The sequence below is a fragment of the Neovison vison genome, chromosome 3, assembly GCF_020171115.1.
Source record: "Neovison vison isolate M4711 chromosome 3, ASM_NN_V1, whole genome shotgun sequence".
Taxonomy (NCBI): Eukaryota; Metazoa; Chordata; class Mammalia; order Carnivora; family Mustelidae; genus Neogale; species Neogale vison.
Genome location: NC_058093.1, coordinates 19,712,400 through 19,732,874, shown reverse-complemented (window position 1 = coordinate 19,732,874; position 20,475 = coordinate 19,712,400). Strand labels below are relative to the sequence as shown.

The following is a 20,475-nucleotide window of genomic DNA, read 5'->3' as shown; positions in this document are numbered from 1 at the left end:
GGCAGCACATATAATAAATTTTGCCTATGTAATTTATAAACCTTTGTGAGACTATTATGATTGCTTTAAGCAGTCAGTAGACTTTTAAATGAATTATAAAGATATGAAGAAAGATATAAGTACAGTAATAAATAAGGATAAGAATATAGTTTTGTTTACTGTTTTAGTCTGTCATTTTTATCCATATATATATGTACATATACCCATTCTGGTCCTCTTCATTCCTTCCTACCAAACTCTGTTCTCATCTGGCATATTTCTCTTTGACTTAGAGAACTTTCTTGAGTATTTCCTATACTGAAGGTATGATGAAGATGAATCCTCTCATATATTTTCTGTCTGAAAAGTATCATTATTTTACCTTTATCTTTTTGCATATTATCACCTTAAGGATGTCATCCCATTATATTCCAGCCTCCTTTAGGCATCTTTTTTATTATGTGCCCTTATACTCTGCCTTTAAGTTTTCTTTTTACTGTGATTTATAGCAGTTTAACTATGATGTATCTAAGTATGATTTTATTTTATCCTGCCTTGCATTTGCTAAATTTCTGAAATATATGGGTTGATTTATTTCACCCATTTAGAAAATTCTTGGCCATTGTCTCCTCAAATATTTATTTTGTCCAATTTTCTCTAGTTACCTCTAATTTCACATTGTTAGACAATTATATGTTGTCTCACAAGTTTCAGATGCTTCCAATTTTAATTTATTTTTTTCTCCTGATGCTTCGTTGGAAAATTTCTATTGACTTTTCTTAAAAGGCATTAATCTTTTATCATGCTGTATCCAGTATGCTGTTGAGCAAATCAAATGAATTCTTCATTTTTGGATTGAATATTTCAATTTTTAGAATTTCCATTTTGGTTTTGTTTTGTTTTGTTTGGGGTTTTTTTGAAGTTTCTATTTCTTTGATTTTTCCCATCTATTTTATATACCTTCTCACCAAATCATCTAACATATTTAAAAATAGTTATTATTAAGTATTTATCTGCAAATTCTAACATCTGGATCATCTGGTTTTTTCTGCTCTTATTTTTACTCCAGATTTGGGGGCCCTGCCTTGTAATTTTGTATCACACTCTGGGCCCTGTAAGTAAAAGAATGATAGAGACTGAAGTATTTGATGTCAACTGCCTGAAAAGGCAGACCTCTTCCTCCATCAGGCTTCTTGGGTAGGGAATCTGGATTACTCTGTTGTTAACTAAGTTGAGCTTTGTTGTAGTTTTTGTTTTATGTTTTTTGTGATCCTTTTATGCTGGTTTATTTAGGTTTTGAGCCCAGAATCAAGACTCCTTCAGCGGACCTCGAGATCTTAGCGCTAGCAGCCTCTAGTGGCCATTTTATGGATTTTAGTTCACCTGACTTTTTCTAAGCCATAGAACTTTTGGTGCTCTTTGAACCATCGTCAGATTTTTGAGTTGCTAGGGATTTTACTTTGCTCTCCTGACCTTCCCTGGCATGCAGTCTGAAGCAATGATCTCCATGTATCTTTTGTCCCATGCCTTTGGCTAACTGGCTCCATTTCACTCTGAGTACTTCGCAACTCTCCCAGAATTTCTCTTACCCTACCGGGGCTGTCCCCAGCCTTTGGCACATGACCTCCACTCCCATGGGTAAAAACTGGCTGGTGGGTGATAGCGCACTGTGAATGGGCTCACTTCTTGAGATTCTAAGCCTATATGCCAACGCTTATCTATTAAAAGTTCATTTAAGGGGCACTTAGGTGGCAGTTGGTTAAGTGGCAGACTGTTGTTTTCCCAGGTCTTGGGGTCAAGACCCATGTCCAGGTCCAAGTCCTTCAGCGAGTCTGGCTCAGCAGTCTATTTCAGGATTCTTTCTCTCCTTCTGCACCTGCCCCAAGCTCACTTGTTTTCTCTCTCTCTCCCTCTAAGATAAATAAATCTTTAAAAAAAAAAAAAAAAACTGTTGGTTTAAGAGCCTGGCTCTTTTCTTTCCATCTCTTTCTATGACCTGGTTGTCCTCTTCTGCTATAGACCCAGGGATAGATAGCAGTCATGGGTCGCTTCTCTTATAGGAAGGGCTTGCCGCCTTCTAGAAGTGGGATCATTTAGACTTCTTGGCATCCTCAGCTCACTGATGAATTATTACAAATTACGGACTTTGCATCTTACTTAATCTGTTCCTACTGTCACAACTTCCAGCATCCTAATTGAAAGCAAAAGATTTTGCCTTTTGTTCCTTTTTTAAAAAATGTTTACTACATATTATTATCAGTCAATAAAATACAAAACATTTTATAGAAAATATTTGGGAATGCCTGGGTAGCTCAATCAGTTAAATGTCAGTCTGTTGGTTTCAGCTCAGGTCTTGATCTCAGGGTCATGAGTTCAAGCCCCACGTTGGGCTCCATGCTGGGTGTGGAGGACTACTTAGGAAGGAAGGAAAGAAGGAAGGAAGGAAAAAAAGAATATATTTGGATAATGTGTGAAACACAAAAGAGGGGGGAACCTCCCAAATTCCTACCAGCCAAAAAGAAACACTTCATGTATTTCTTTTTATTTTATCCCTATGCAGCATTTTCTGTTGTTTTGAGCATCTACATTCCCAATTTATATACAACTTTATTATCTTATTTTTTTTTCTGTTAACTGTATAACAAAGGAAATTTCTAAGGCCACAAACTCTTTACAAAAAACATTTATGTGAGTATATTTAAACTTCTCTGGAAGGTTCTTCACTGGAAACTTAAATTCTTTAGAATATTGACTACAAAAATTAATAGTTCAATGAACATTCTGTCCACTCAATTCCCCACACTCCAAATTCTTATACTTGACTCTTAGAAGAAACTTCATAAGATCAAAAGATATGACCGCTTTGAAGTTATTTTAATACACATTGTTAAATTGTTTTCCAGAAGTTCATTTAACCTTTAAATGTGAGATGGATTATATGGTAATTTCTGCAGTATGCTGTTGTTTTAAATATAATTCTCTAATGAATTTAATAAACCTATGGCCTATCAGAAGAGTTCTTTCCCATCTTTTTACTAAAAGTAACTGTCTCTTATAAAGAACTTATCCAACTCAACACCTATAGAACAAATAATCCAATCAAGAAATAGAAGACATGAATAGACATTTCTCCAAAGACCTCCAAATGGCCAAGAGACACATGAAAAGGTCCTCAGCATCACTTGACATCAGGGAAATACAAATCAAAAACACAATGAGATACCACACCAGTCAAAATGACTAAAATTAACAAGTCAGGAAATGACAGATGTTGACAAGGGTATAGAAAAGGTAAGCCCTCCTACACTGTTGGTGGGAATGCAAGCTGGTGCAGCCATTCTGGAAAACAGTACGGAGGCTCCTCAAAAAGTTGAAAATAGAGCTAACCTATGACCTAGCAGTTGCACTACTAGGTGTTTACCCAAAAGATACAAATGTAGTGATCTGAAGAAGCACCTGTACCCCAGTGTTTATAGCAACAACGTCTACAATAGCCAAACTATGGAAGAGCCCAGATGTCCACTGACAGATGAATGGATAAAGGAGAAGTGGTACACACACACATACACACACACAACACACACACACACCCAGGACTATTACTCAGCCATCAAAAAGAATGAAACCTTGACATTTGCAGTGACATAGATGGTATTAGAAGGTATTATGCTAAGCAAAATAAGTCTGTCAGAGAAAGAAAATTATATGATCTCACTGATTTGTGGAATTTAAGAAACAAGGCAGAGGATCATATAGGAAGAGAGGAAAAAATGAAACAAGATGAAACCAGAGAGGGAGACAAACCATAAGAGACTCTTAATCCTAGGAAACAAACTGAGGGTTGTTGGAGGGGTGAGGGGTGGGGGATGCTATAACTGGCTGGTGAACACTGGGAAGGGTATGTGTTATAACAAGCGCTGCGTATTATGTAGGACTGATAAATCACAGACCTGTAACCCCTCAAATAATACATTCTAAGTTATTTTGAAAAATAATAAAATATGAAAGCTAATAAATAAATAAATAAAAGTAAGTGCCTCATTTTGTCAAGCCAACAATAAGGAAATTGTTTTAGGAAGAAGACAATAGATGTTTAAAAAATCTTAGTCGTATTTCCCTCCAATAAAGATGTTTATTCTCAATGCACACCCTTTTGTTTTTTAATTTATTGTTCCTTCTATAAAACTCTCGTTACTGGGCACCTGAGTGGCTCAGTCACTGAAGCATCCTCCTTTGGCTCAGGTCATGATCCTGGAGTCCTGGGATTGAGGCCCACACTGCTTCCCCTACTATTCTCCCTATTCCCAACCCCCAGCAAAAAAAAAAAGAAAGAAAAATGTCTAATGCTGGTACAGTTTATGTATGATAGACTGTTCTCAGGATCCCCATAAAAGCCATTTATACACCCAAGAATCATATTAACTCCTAACATCATATGCATATATCACCATGCATTTTACTCACAAGGTCTGAGTGATAGGAATTTAAGCATGACTTAAAGCACCATGTATCAGTTAAATCGACTATCTAGGGTTTCCAACGTTTTCATATGATTGTTACATTGCAAATAGCACTGATCAGGTATTTGGAGATCAGGATTCAGCTGTAGATCCTGTCATCAGTGAGCTGAGTCACTCTAACACCTAATCTCTGGTTCTGAGTTTACTCATGTGTAAAATTAAGGTGTCATCTGGAAGACCTATGGGATGCCACTTGCTTCTCCTTAATTCTACAATCTAATCTTTCATATACTAATAATATCACCTACTGGCCAATCTTACAAAAGGACAAATACATCTTTAAAACACAAATCTCCTTCAGGAATACAGAGTGAAATGAGATGTAGCCATTCATAGGTTAACAAAAAAGAAATCATAAATCATGTTGCTGACTACCTATTTTGATTTTGAAGTAAAATATAATGCAATATAGCATAATGTAATATAATATAATTATAATGTACTATAACATAATACACACAAACACATATTTATAAGTATAGATGCATGTATCTTAGCCAGATAACTCTAACCTAAAGAAAATACTGGGATGTTTCGGGTCCTACACCATTCCTTAACCAGAGAGCTAAAAAGATTCAAGTCTTGCTTTTTATCTTTTAGAACATTTGTGTTCTAGAATAAAGGGGCTTTTATATATAATAGTTGGCAATCAAGAAATGCATAAAAATATTCCATTTTCCCTGTGCGGTTCACAAATACAAAAATTATCATTACCTTTCCTATGCTGATATCTGGCTGCATAAAGCGAAGGCAGTCTGAATAATTAGCCCATGTTTTATTTAAACTGTACATAAAATCCCACGTTCCATTGGGGTTACAGTGTCGAAAAGCAACTCCTGTAAAGACATGAAGGAAAACATCGAGATTGCTCAATGCTCTTGGCTTTCACTAGGAAAAAAAAAAAAAAAGGATCTTTCTATTCCAAATTAATCATTTCAGAAAAATTCAATACCTTTATGATTGAAGTCATAAATATAAGGAGGGCATGGGACAGCCAGTATTTTCCCCACTGTTCCTCTGGGCCAGCAAATGAGTCCATCCCATTCTGGGAAACAATTTCCCTCTAATAAAAAAAATTAAAAAACAAATAAACAAAAATGCAATTGGAACCAGACAGTAAGTACACTCAAAATACAAAATCTCAGGTCTCTACCTGCAGCAAAATATAAAACAAATTGGTAGTTATGGAAACTAGAATGGGGTAGATATGACACAAATGTCCTAATCTCTATCCACCTTTCCTCATTAAAGGTCCATTAATAGAAACATTTGGTTTGCAGAAATTGAAAATATTTTAGTGATTCCACTCTATGTGAAATATAGCAATTAATATATAAGAAACAGGGCGCCTGGGTGGCTCAGTGGGTTAAGCTGCTGCCTTCGGCTCAGGTCATGATTTCAGGGTCCTGGGATCGAGTCCTGCACCAGGCTCTCTGCTCAGCAGGGAGCCTGCTTCCCTCTCTCTCTCTCTGCCTGTCTCTCCATCTACTTGTGATTTCTCTCTGTCAAATAAATAAATAAAAATCTTTAAAAATATATATATATAAGAAACATTGGCAGTCATTGTGAACAACCATAGTAAAATTCTATCACAGTTCTAGCTACATTTTTACCCTAGATTTTTAAAAATTGCTATTAAAAAATATGATATGTGAAATAGATTGAGCTTCCCAGTAAGCTCCAAGATTTGAGTTTGCCTTTTTACCAATAATTCTTTTTTTTTTCTTTTCACCAGTTACTCTAGTAATTTGTCTGAGTCTAACCCTCATCTCAAACAAAATTCTCACAAGCTCTACTCTCCTTAAGAATCAAGTATAAAGATTTGGAGTGGGAGGTGCTGAACAGACAAAATGCATTCAGAACCCAAGTAGTTCTCATAATCTTCATTGCCACATCCATGGTCAAAACTCATCAAACCATGATATTCACACAGAAAAATGTAGAATTTGGAAACTTCAACTTTGTCTCTTTTCAGTTCTATAACTGAACTGATATTATAATGTAACCATAACACAGAGAAACCAAACATTTGTGAAGTTGAACCGGGATGAATAATACTTTGAGTTTTGCTTTTAACTACTTGAATCATTTTACAACTAGGTATTTGCATGTACATTCTGTTTTCTTTCATAGACATGAGGAAAATTTTTATTACAAAAATTTTTTCAGGGGAGCCTGCGTGGCTCAGTCGTTAAGCATCTGCCTTCGGCTCAGGTCTTGATCCCAGAGTCCTGGGATTGAGCCCTGCATCGGGCTCCCTGATAGGCAGGAAACCTGCTTCTCCCTCTCCCACTCCCCCTGCTTGTGTTCCTGCTATCACTGTGTCTCTGTGTCAAAAATTTTTTCATAAATAAAGCAATATATTCTGTATACACACACACACACACACACACCTCACCTAGAATTGACACTTGCTTATATTTTTATCATATTTATTTTAACTATTTTTGCTGTGGTATTTTAAAGTAAATTGCAGATAGCATAACAGATCACTCTTAAATATTTTGATACCTATCTCTCAACTTTAAGGTAATTTCAAAGTGGAAATTTCTTAAATTAGCTAATGAATTCAAAATGCTATTCTAGTTTTTTACACATAAATCGAAGAAATTTCTTATTGAAAGGTAAATCTGGTCTTCCTGGTTCCATTCCTGCTCTCCTTTCATTCATTCACACAATAAGCCAAAATCTTCCAAAGGCTTCCCCTCTCACTCCCAGCAAAAGCCAAGTCTACAAAATCTGAAAGCCCTTCAACATCCTCTTTCCACCATACTTATCTCCCTGACCCTGGTTCTGCTAAGGTCCTCCTAGCTCTCCCTTCACTTCAGTCCATTCACCAGATGGCTTTAAGGTTTATTCCCATTCACCCTACAGACTTTTTTACTCACAGGTCACTTCTAAGTAAACTTGCCCCATTTACAGTTACCTTCAAAACTTGCCTTATCCCCTTTCCTTCTATACTTTTTACCTGAGCTCTCATCATCTTCCAATAGGAACTGTTATTTTACTATGGTTTCTTAAACCACAGGAACCCTGGGGAATTTTGTCTGTTTTGTACCAGCCCTAGGCAGGCGCTTAACAAATATTCAGTCAGAGTCAACACTGCGTGTTCTTCAGGACTGCTCTCTGTTAGTTGCGTATTTAACTCCCAAGAAGAGAGCATATCCTCCATATAAAAATGAGATTACTTTTAATGCGTGTTGTATCCATGTTTCTATTGCTACCATAACAAACTACCACAAATGTAATGGCTTCAAATAACCCAAACTTACTATCACACTATTTCTTTAAGTCATAAATCCAGTGAGTTCAGCTAGGACTGAGTTCATTTCCTTGAAGGTGATCAACTTCTAGAAACCACTTATATTCCTTGGTTTATGACTCCTTTCCTCCATCTTCAAAGTCAGCAAGGCAAGCTGACACTTCTTATCATGTCTCTCTTCCACTCTCCTTTTTCCCTCCTGATTCATCCACCACAAACACCACATTGGACCCATCCAGATAATCCAGGATAATCTCCCTACTTTAAGGCCCATAACTATAATCCCAGTTGCAATGTCCTTGCACCATTTAACATAGCATATACACAGGCATAACACCAAGTATTGGGGTATGGACATCTTTGGGGACCCTTATTCTGTTACCATTATAGCTCCCTTATTTTTTAGTTACCAATTACACTACGGTAGCTGAGTAATTTTGTTCTAGCTGATGTTCATGATGTCGAGTTGTTTGTTCATTTTGAATAGTCATGCAAACCCTGATCTGTAAAGAAAAGAATTCAGCATAAACCTGAAATTAATTTCTTACTGTCCTCCATATCACATGGAAACAAATAACCTGATTTGCTTTGGGGATTGCTGAAGCAATAAGAAAAAGGAAATGTCTTCCCTTACCCACACTGTTCTTATAGAAGAGAGCATTTTCTTGGAAAGAGCCTCACTTTGCCCACACAATAAAAGACTGTGTTTACATATTAAAGCAACCCAGGAACCCATTATACTGGCTCTTGCTTCTGGTGCAGGGCTTCACCAGCTTCTTTCCGCCATTACCTGTGCTTTGTTTTTCTTTCTTGTTCAAACAGAGTGCAATGAATCAACCTCTTCCACCAACTTTACCCTAGACATTCTTCTGTATCTTGCTACCATTCCATATGGCTTCACAGACATTCACTTTGTCTTTAACAAGACATGCATCCTCATTGACCTGTACTGTCCAATCTTTTACCAGAGAGCTATTGTACAATCTACCAAAATTGGACACACATTCTTGAGTTCTGAAAACTAGCTATCCCTCTAAAATGTATGCTGCAGGGGTGCCTGGATGACTCAGTCAGTTGGCACCCAACTCTTGATCTTGGCCCAGGTCATGACCTCAGGGTTGTGAAATCAAGCCCAGTGTAGGGCTCTGCACTGAGCACAGAGCCAGGCTAGGAATCTCTCTCTCCCTCTTCCTCTGTCCCTCCCCACTACTTGCATTCTCTCCCGCTCTCTAAAACAGATACATAGATAAACAAAATGTATGCTGCAATATCCTGATACTTTCTGACAAGAGTTAGTTAACATGATGGAATAAGGTCTTCGTACAAGTTTAAAACCCAATGACCATTTATTTTATAACTATGTAATTTTAAACTACTATGGAGATAAATCTGCTGATATTTTCCTCATGCTCTAATGGGGACAATTTTTAGTTCCCTACAAGATACCCCACACACATACACATACACTTCCCAAAATTCAGAAAACCAACATTCCTCAAAAATAATGTTTCTGTAGATTGTGTTCATCTCTCTGGTGGCTCTTTGACAAAAAGTATAATAAATATCCACAAACGGGGCGCCTGGGTGGCTCAGTGGGTTAAGCCTCTGCCTTTGGCTCAGGTCATGATCTCAGGGTCCTGGGATGGAGGCCCACATCGGGCTCTCTGCTCAGCGGGGAGCCTGTTTTCTCCTCTAGGCCTGCCTCTGCCTCTCTGCATACTTGTGATCTCTCTCTCTCTCTCTCTGTTTCAAATAAATAAAAATAAAATTAAAAAAAATATATACCCACAAACGTTGAAAGGATTGAGGAAGCCACGGCCTCACAAGCTAATACAGAGATCTTAATTAACATCTACTCTTTGATCATCATTTCACATCCTATGTGAGCAAATACTTTCACCAGTTACCAAGAAACTAATTAATTGCCTGGTGACTCACCAATCTCTCTTTATAAATTAACACCATTAATTATATTCCCTGTCATCTTTTGTGTATGCCAGGACAAACTACTTATTAGTGATGCTTGTCAAACCATGATCTTTACACAGAACAGTCTAAAATTTGGAAACTCCAACTTTGTCTCTTTTCAGTTCTATTATTATCCATAAAACAGTGTAGCCATACATTTGTGAAGTCAAACTAGGATCAACAATATTTTGCGTTTTGTTTTTAACTACTTGAATCATTTGATAGCTAGGTATTTGCATTTATACTTCCTCAACTTTCATAGACATGATGAAAAATGGTATTTTCTTTTTACTACAATTTTTTCATAAATAAAAGAATATTTTATATATACAGCACCTGGAATTGACACTTGATAATATTTTGCCATATTTATTTCATCTAATTTATTTTATGAAGACACAAAGGGTCTGAGAAGGTCTTATATTTATCTAATTAGTGTTCCAGATGAAAAGACTAGGAAAATGGGAGAGAACAAAGTTTCAAAGACAAAATAGCAAACCATTCCCATGAATGACTGAAAGACATAGATCCTCAGACTTCAGAAATTAAATGAATCCATACCTAGATACAGAATAAAACTGCAGAACATCAAATACAAAGAAAAGCACTTAAAAGGAGCCAGAGAAAAATAACTAATCATCAACAAAGACTGAAAACTGATTTGTCACCAATAACAACAGAAGCTAGAGTAAAAATGAAATAATATTCAGGTGCTAAAAATAAATAATTCTCAACCAAGAATCACACATCCAGAAAAAGTAACTTTGACAATTGAGATTGAAATAAACATTTTTTCTGACAAACACTGAGAGCATTCACTATAAGCAAGTTCACAAAAAGACATATTTCATCTTGAAGAAAAATTGTAATGTAAAATTAAGATAAAACTATATGACTTTATTAATATAAAATTATATGACAATAGCATATAATTTGGAAGTAATTAAAGTATTTCAAATTGCTTATATTATTTAAGAGGAAGAAGTTATAAATTTTAAATGTTCTTAAATTAAGTATTTGGAGATTAGAATGAAGGAGATCAAACCAGATATTTCATTACAGGGCATAGCTTTTTTTTTTCCTTTTTAAGAGAGGGAGAGGTAGGGGGAGGGGCAGAGGGTAAGGAAGAGAGAGAATTTTAAGCAGGCTCCACATCCAGTGCAGAGCTCAATCTCACAACCCTGAGTTTAACTAATGGAGCTACCCAAACATCTCCAGGGAATAGCTTTTATTTATTTATTTTTTTAATTTAAACTCAATTTAGCTAACATATACTGTATTATTAGTTTCGGGGGTAGAATTTAGTAATTCATCAGTTGCATATAACACCCAGTGCTTATTACATCAAGTACCCTCTCTAATGTCCATCATCCAATTACCTCATCCCCACAATGAGCTCCCCTCGAGCAACCCTCAGTTTATTACCTAGAGTTAAGAGTCCCTTATGGTTTGCCTCTCCCACAGATTTCATCTTATTATATTTTTCCTTCCCTTCCCCTGTGTTCATCTGTTTTGTTTCTTAAATTCCACATATAAGCAAAATCATGCGGTATCTGTCTTTCTCTGTCTTATTTTTCTTAGTACAACACTTTCTGGTTCCATGTCACTGCAAACAGCAAGATTTCATTCTTTTTGATGGCTGCATAATATTTCATTATAGAAATATATGCACACATCTTCTTTATCCATTCATCTGTCCATGAAAATTTGGACTCTTCCCACAGTTTGACCATTGTGGACACTGTTGCCAGAAACACTGGGCTGCAGGTGCCCCTTCAGATCACTATGTTTGTATCCTTTGGATAAATACCTAGTAGCCCAGTTTCTGGGTTGTAGGGTATCTCTATTTTTAACATCTATTTTTAACATCTCCATACTGTTTTCCAGAGTGGTTGTATCAGATTGCATTCCCACCAACAGTGAAGGGGGTTCCCCTTTCTCCACATTCTCACCAACATCTGTTGTTTTCTGACTTGTGAATTTTAGTACAGCATAGCTTTAGAGACATCTGCTGCATTCAGATTATTGAGATTTAGGGAAGCTCATAAATAGCACCTCCCTTTAAAAAAAAATTCCTAAATTATACTCAACTATCAAGGCAAGGCATTTTCCCATATAAAACATTATAATTTACCTAATACTCCAAAGATTCCAATAAATAGTTTTTCTCAATGGTCCCAATAAGAACTATGAGTCATCACCAAGCCCTGAGGAGAACAAGCCATAGGTTCCTATGCAGTTATAACAGCAGAGTAACCCCAAGAGCACCAAAGCCACCACAAGCTCACCTATAGTATCGTTTTGCTTTTCTAGTTCCCCACTTGAATGTGAAACTAGTTGAGAAATTACACAGAGAGTCAGGCATATGGAAATTAAATAACCATTTTACTAAAAAGAAAAAATATTTTGAGAACAGGGCCTAGGTACATATAAAGGGGTCTGCTTATTTGTTCTTCTAATATTTATATATACTACCAAACTGCAAGCAAGACATACAAGAACAGAGTCTGTCCCTCCAAGCTTACTACCTGGTTGAGGGCAAACCAGGATGCATGTTGTCTGCAAGCAAAGAGATCCCAAAAAGAGGCCTGAGAAACAGACTGATGTGCATGTGCCCAGCTGCTATTCTGAAACTCTAAAGTCAGGCAAGTCATTCTTTCCATAGGGAAGGAAGAGCTTGTGGTTAAAGAAATGAAAAGAGGACACCTGGGTGGCTCAGTGGGTTAAAGTCTCTGCCTTCGGCTCAGGTCATGATCCCAGAGTTCTGGGATCAAGCCCCTGCTCAGCGCAGAGCCTGCTTCCTCCTCTCTATCTGCCTGCCTCTCTGCCTACTTGTGATCTCTATCGAATAAATAAATAAAATCTTTTAAAAATTTAAAAATAAAATAAATTTTTAAAAAATAAATGAAAAGAACATGGTTCTGCTACATGATCCTTCACATGGAAACATGGACTGAGTGATGAGGAATACCCAACTACTACTTAAAAGGGGAATTTGGGTCTTTTTGAGGACTGGGGCCAGGACACAAGAAGACATGATTTTTAGCACCTTTACCTCCTTCCTGAAGCTGAGCTGTGATGTTGAGCTCACACTGTACTTTAGCTTTCAGCACAAGGACAATCTGCTCCTCTATCGTAATAGTGCCATCAGAATCCAGCTGTGGAAATGAAAAAAATACAAACAGAAAAACATTCCCATTACCTCTTTTTTAAACTATGATATAATATTTCATTGTCTACCTTCTAATACTGTTGAAAATTAAAGTATTGATATCCTCCTATCTGGAATAGTCTTTTTTCTGAGTCAAACTTTCTACGAGGTATCTTTCACTCCCACTCTGGAACATGCACCTAACATACAAGTGAATAATGAATTCTAATTGAATGAGTTCACCTAGGTTTGGCTTTAACACCACCAGCAATGGAGAGGAAATTCTACTTTGGAAAAACTTTCATTTCAATGAAATATATTTTATCTTAAATATGACAAAATATTCATAAGTGTTTGTTCAAAGTATGGTGCTTGGACAGCCTGAATCTGATTCACATACAAAGTGTAGATCCTTAAGCTAGCAGCAGATTCCGAATTTATTTCTGGAGACAGCAACTGGTAATCCCCATGTTTCACAGGAACCCTTTATGGTTCTGGCACTAACATTAATGAGTTTAAAAACCAGCATATGTGAAGGTACAAGATAATGGTAAATATCATTATATTAGTCAAGCTTCAATCAGAGAAGCAGAACTATTAAGAGATTAAGATAAACTACAAAGAAATACAGGTAGAGATAGAGATAGAAAAAGTACTTGTTACAGGGATTTGACAATTTGACTAAAGTATTGTGAAAGTTAGTTAAACATCTCCAGAGGATTTTTTTTTTTTTTTGGTCTGATGCAGGAGCTAGAAATCTGCAGGTCAGGAAATCAAAAAGAGAAGATAAATGTAAAGGGAGGGAGAATAAGAACAAACTGGAACCATGAGCATGAGCTAGAAACCATAAGGACACACTAAAATACATGTGAATTCTTAGTCCCTCCAACCTTCATGTTGCTGGTGTCCCGAAGAAGCTGGCATTTTTTATCATGGACCTAAACACACACTTAGCCCAAGAATCAGAGAGTTAAAGGAGGACTCGGGAAAAGATGAAACAGCTGCAGGCCTGGCTACTGTCCCTCCCCAGTGAGATGAGCCCAAATATAAGCAACAATGTGTGTGAGATATGAAAGTACCTGCCTTGACTATCTGAGTGTAAAAAGACAAAATGGCTGCTGCTTCACTTCTGTCCACCAGTGCTCATGAAAAAATGTCTTGTGTGTCACCCTAACCAGAAACATAAAGGGAATGGGAATTCTGGGGTATACATTTTAACATAACCAAACTGACATATTACAAAGTCATCAAAATCCACCTCTGCTGACTCGGCACCCACACACATCTCTTCAAACCACAATGAACTTCCAGAAAACTCAATAACAAAGTCATGCCTCATCTATCATGGTACAATCTACTTGGTACAAAGCGTGATTCTAAAAGAACAGAATTTTAAGTAGAAAATGTCTGTATTCATCATCTCTATCTATGGAACAAATTAGCCCAAAACTCTTTGGCTTAAAACAACAAACATTAATTATCTCACAATTGAGAGAAGCTTAGCTGGGTGGTTCTGGGCTCAGTCTCTTAAGAGATTTCAGTTAAGACTTCAACTATAGATGTTGTCACTACAGATGTTGACTGGGACTAGAGAATCCACTTCCAAGATGGTGCCCTCACACAGCTATTAGCAAAGGACTTCAGTTTCTCAGTGGCTGATTAGAAGAAATGTTAGTTCCTCACCACACAGTTCTATTCATATGGGTGCCTGAGTGTCTTTACAACATGACAACTGGCTTCCCACAGATGAGTGATTCTAGAAAGAAAGCAAGGGAAACCCACTATGTCTTTTATGATCTAATCTCAGATGTCACTCATGGTCATTCCCATCATATTCCATTAGCTAAAAGCAAGCCACCAAGTCTCACGTAAGAGGAGAGGAATTAATCTCTATCTTTTAAAGAGAGATATCAAAAAATTTATAAATACATTTTTAAACAACCACAAATTTCTATAAGTGGTCCATAGAAAGAGAATACTGAATATTATTGGTTTTGTAGATTTATTAATAATCATAGGGTCCAGGGGAACGTGGGGGGCTCAGTTGGTTAAATGTCTGCCTTCAGCCCAGGTCGTGATCCCAGGGTCCTGAGATCCAGCCCCATGTTAGGCTCCCTGTTCAACGGGGAGTCTGCTTCTCCTTCTCCCTCTTCCTCTGCCCCTCCCCTGCTCATGCTCACTGTCTCTCTCTCTCAAATAAATAAATAAAATCTTTAAAATAATAATTATTAATAATGATGATGATGATAGAGTCTAAAGCTTTGCATTTCTGTCTTTCTGTAGGTAACTTAGAAATTCTTAAATCAAATGAGAAGATAAAACTCATCAATTTACCTCAGTAACCAAGTCCCAACAATACAACACTTTGCAAACCCTAAATCTTTAATTTCAGGCTGCAAATACTTATTCTCTAGAACCATTCATTAAGGAACATGGGAAAACAACCCTTTTTATGTTTTGCAGTAAGACATTATGGATTAAAAAATAGAAATAGAAAGATGTTTATATTATTAGCCATAAAAACCCAGAGATTATGACAATTATGATTTTAAATAACATTAAAATGACAACCTGGCAGGTTAACTTCAAATAGAGAATATGGAAAAAATATCTGAAAATTATGAGTTTATTTCCCAACATATTTATAATATAAAGAGCAGTTCAGTGAATAGTCTGGTATATAGTTTTAGAGACTTCTGAATAATATTCATAGTTCAATGTTCACATTTAATGATATTTATGGAAGGAGACAATAAATAAAAACTAATTTCTTGGATTGGAATACACACCATAATTTAGTCATCAGGCAAACACAATGCAGATCCTGACTTAAAAGTAACTACACTAAATATGAGCTATAAAAAGCTCACTTATCCAGAAAGGAGAATGAAGTGTGGGCCTGATGAACCATCTGGGTTAGCATGGTAGTGAAACTGACTTCTCATTCATTATCCAGACACAGCCAAGCACCATTCATTTTGTTCTGTTTTCTGGCTGGTTTTTTCTTTGTTTGTTTTTTTCATCTCAATAGCTATTTTATTTTACTTCAATCCTAGAAAAACACTGGGTAAGCTGTGACCAAGTTTCAGAACTCTAAATTTGATTCAGAGAACTGTGACTTCAGTTATCAAACATGAACACTGCAAATCATCCCTTGCTCATTTTTACTTGAATTAATACATTTTTTGTTTTCTTTTGTGCAGATTTAGCCTTTCTATCAGGATAACATTTTCAGGAACATAAGCATCATATATACTATAGCTTCTACAGATATTTTGCTCTATACAATGTGGCCAGTTTAACCCGGAGCAAATTTGATTAGAATGTGCTAATCCATGATTTTTAAATTGTTCTTCAGTCATCAAATGAGAATATGGAAAACGTTTAACATCTTTTATATTGCTTTCTCTTCCTCCTCAGTTACAAGTGTTCTTCACCATAGAGGGGCAGTAAAATCATAGTGTACTTAAAACAGAAGAGGAGTTTTCATGGTCAATGGCTGTTACTCCAAAGGCAACAACTGCATCCAAAATTAAATGGCACATTTAGTTAAAAAAACAAACAAAACATTTTTTTCGGGGTAAGTGATCATTTACAATACAATTTGAAATAAAAATATTGTATTTTACTGAAAGTACTTAAAGTTGTTGTTATAGGTATTGATTAATTAAAGTCAGAACATGCAAATTCTTATAATTTCAATATTCACATTTATTCCATTTTTTTTAAAGATTTTATTTATTTATTTGACAGGGAGAGATCACAAGTAGACAGAGAGGCAGGCAGAGAGAGAGAGGGAAGCAGGTTCCCTGCTGAGCAGAGAGCCCGATGCGGGACTCGATCCCAGGACCCTGGGATCATGACCTGAGCCGAAGGCAGCGGCTTAACCCACTGATCCACCCAGGTGCCCACATTTATTCCATTTTTAAGTTAACATGAACCCATAAATTAGATGTTCTTAAAAAGAAGCATTTTGGAACTTCCACTTCTGCACAATGAAGTAAGTGTATTTTTTGCTACTTCTCCCAGTGAGTACAACTAAAAACTCTGGATATTATATATAAAATGAATATGAGATGATTCTGAAAGGCAAAAAGCAGAAAGAAGACCAGCTCTTTGGGACCTCAGATCCCAAACAACACAGTGGTGAATTCTCTCAGTTTTCTTTTTGCCTTATGTATTTGGGACTTGGAGTTGAGAAGCTGGCAACAACAGACACTGACTCAAAAAAAAAAAAAAAAAGCCTCAAGAAAACCACACTCTCCGCAGCAAGGAAGGAGAGGAACCACCTGACTAGACAGAAAACTTTTACGTAATAACAGCTTGACCTAAAAAATGGGCAGAAGATATGAACAGACACTTCTCCAATGAAGACATACAAATGGCTATCAGACACATGAAAAAATGTTCGTCATCACTAGCCATCAGGGAGATTCAAATTAAAACCACATTGAGGTATCACCTTACACCAGTTAGAATGGCCAAAATTAACAACACAGGAAACAACATGTGTTGGAGGGGATGTGGAGAAAGGGGAACCCTCTTACACTGTTGGTGGGAATGCAAGTTGGTGCAGCCACTTTGGAGAACAGTGTGGAGATTCCTCAAGAAATTAAAAATAGAGCTTCCCTATAGCCCTGCAATTGCACTACTGGGTATTTACCCCAAAGACACAGACGTAGTGAAAAGAAGGGCCATCTGTACCCCAAGGTTTATAGCAGCAATGGCCACGGTCGCCAAACTGTGGAAAGAGCCAAGATGCCCTTCGGTGGACGAATGGATGAGGAAGATGTGGTCCAAATACACTATGGAGTATTATGCCTCCATCAGAAAGGATGAATACCCAACTTTACAAAAGTTGCTACAAGCAACACGGACAGGAATGGAAGAGATTATGCTGAGTGAAATAAGTCAAGCAGAGAGAGTCAATTATCATATGGTTTCACTTATTTGTGGAGCATAACAAATAGCATGGAGGACAAGGGGAGATGGAGAGGAGAAGGGAGTTGAGGGAAATTGGAAGGGGAGGTGAACCACAAGAAACTATGGACTCTGAAAAACAATCTGAGGGGTTTGAAGGGGCGGGGGGTGGGAGGTCAGGGGAACCAGATGGCAGGTATTAGAGAGGGCATGGCCTGCATGGAGCACTGGGTGTGGTGCAAAAACAATGAATACTGTTATGTTGAAAATTAAATAAATAAATAAATAAAATTTAAAAATAAAATAACAGCTCGACCTAAGGCAAACATCACACAAAAACACTGCAGTTCTAACCCAATTGACACCAGCAAAGGACAAGTGGAGATCCACCCTTAGTAGGTTGAAAGGAGGTAACACTACAATCTCTCCAGAGCAGTTTCAGAATGAAGTAGAGAGCCAGGATGTAAACCACGCTGGTCTGTAACATGCCCCTTCACACCTCAGGTATCAGTAAAGACCATGTGGAGAGCCTGGACTTCCCTCTCCTGCTGGCAGTTAAAAGGTAGCCCTCCTTGGGATGTTGTCAGAAAAGACCAAGTAGGGAGTCAGCCTAGCAATGAGGCCACCCCTCTGTGGTGTCAGTGGAGACCACGTGGCAGGGGGTGTTGAACTCATATCCCCACCCATCAGCAACAAGGAGCTCCCCACTTTGGATGTCAACAGCAGCTGCTTGGGAACGTAAACTTCTACTGACACCCTTACTTCCCCAATTATGTTAATATCAGATAAAGTAGACTTCAGAGCGAACAAAACTACCAGAGACCAAGTGGGACATTATCTAAGATAAAAGTGTTATTCCACCAAAAAAACATAGCTATCTTTAAAGTATATAGGCGCCTGGGTGGCTCAGTGGGTTAAGCCTCTGCCTTCGGCTCAGGTCATGATCTCAGGGTCCTGGGATCAAGCCCCGCATCAGGCTCTCTGTTCGGCAGGGAACCTGCTTTTCCCTCTCTCTCTCTCTCTCTGCCTGCCTCTCTGCCTACTTGTGATCTCTCTCTGTCAAATAAATAAATAAAATCTTTTGATAAATAAATAAATAAAAGTATATGCAACAAAAAATAATAGGAGTGCCCACACCTTGGTGGCTCAGTCAGTGAAGCAACTGACTCTTGGTATTGGCTCAGGTCAGATCTCAGGGTCATGAGATGGAAGCCCTCTGCACTCAGTGGGGAGTTTGCCTGAGATTCTCTCTCTTCTCCCTCTGGCCCCACACTCTCACTCTCGCTAAAATAAATAAATAAATCTTTTAAAAAAAAAACAAAAAACAGAAAAATGTGTGAAGCAAACATTGATAGAATTTAAAGAGGAAATAGGCTAGTCCACAATTAAAGCTGGAACCTTCAGTACTCCTTGCTCAACTGATAAAACAAAGAGACAGAAAAGCAACAAAGATATAGAAGAACTCAACAATGCCATCAACCAAGAGGACCTAATGGGCATTTACAAAACACTTCACTCAACAAGGCAGAGTACAAATTCTTTCCAAATGCTCACAGACTATATATCAAGGCAGACCATGTCCTGGGCCATAAAACAGATCTCAACAAGTTTAGAACTGAAATCATACAGACTAGGTTGTCAGATACAAAGGGCTCAAACTAGAAATCAAAAACAGAAAAACAACGGAAAATCTTCACACACTTGGAAACTAATCAACATACTTCTAAATAACCCATGGAGCAAAAAGAAAGTCTCAGGGGAAATCAGACAATACACCGAACTGAATGAAAATGAAAATACAAAATATCAAAATGTGTAAGGTACAACTAAAGCGATGCCAAGAGAAATTTATAGCACTAAAACCTACATTGGAAAAGAAGAAAAGTCTCATGTCAATAACATAATGTCTCACCTCAAAAACCTAGAAAAAGAAGAGAAAACTAAATCCAAAGCAAATAGAAAGAAGGACATAATAAAGATAAAAAAGGAAATCCATAATATTTTTAATATCAATGAAACAAAGAGTTAGATCTCTGAAAAGACAATAAAATTGAAAAATTTCTAGCAAGTGAACAAAGGGGGAAAAAAAGAGTGAAAACACACAGTAAATTATAGAAATAGAGAACAGATTAATCGTTGCCCTGGGGTTGAGGTGAAGGAGATGTGAGTGCATCCATAGAATGGCAACAGAAGGGGAATATTTTGGAAATAGTAAAGTTCTGTATCTTGACTACATCAATGTCAATAAACTGGTCATGATATTGTACTATACTTTTTGTAAAATATTACCACTGGGAGAAGCTGGGTAGAGGATACGGGGCTCTCTCTGTATTATTTCTTACAATTACATATGAATCTACAATTATTTAAGTTTTTTCAAAAGAATCAATCTGTCCTAACTTGAAAAAACACAATATATATAAAAATATTACCTCATTTTAGTATATGATGATTTGCCACAAGGTGCTTGTAAAAAAAACAAATGTTTTGTGATAATTTGCCACAAGGTGGTTGTAAAAACCAAATGTTTTAAATAAGAAATGTCAGGGCACCTGGGTGGCTCAATGGGTTAAAGCCTATGCCTTCGGCTCAGGTCATGATCCCAGGGTCCTGGGATCGAGTCCCGCAATAGGCTCTCTGCTCGATGGGGAGCCTGTTTCCCCCCTCTCTGTCTC

General features: G+C 37.2%; 1 protein-coding gene across 1 annotated transcript in view; it reads right to left on the bottom strand.

Annotated features, from left to right (window-relative positions):
- PTH2R (parathyroid hormone 2 receptor) overlaps positions 1-20,475 on the bottom strand; it is an 85,270-nt gene that overhangs the window by 43,651 nt on the left and 21,144 nt on the right. Inside the window, exons 2-4 of the mRNA XM_044240835.1 lie at positions 12,785-12,887; positions 5,452-5,562; positions 5,214-5,335 (exon numbers count right to left, since the gene is read on the bottom strand). Of these exons, the coding sequence (XP_044096770.1) occupies positions 5,214-5,335; positions 5,452-5,562; positions 12,785-12,887 (336 nt within the window). The remainder of the gene's footprint in view (positions 1-5,213; positions 5,336-5,451; positions 5,563-12,784; positions 12,888-20,475) is intronic.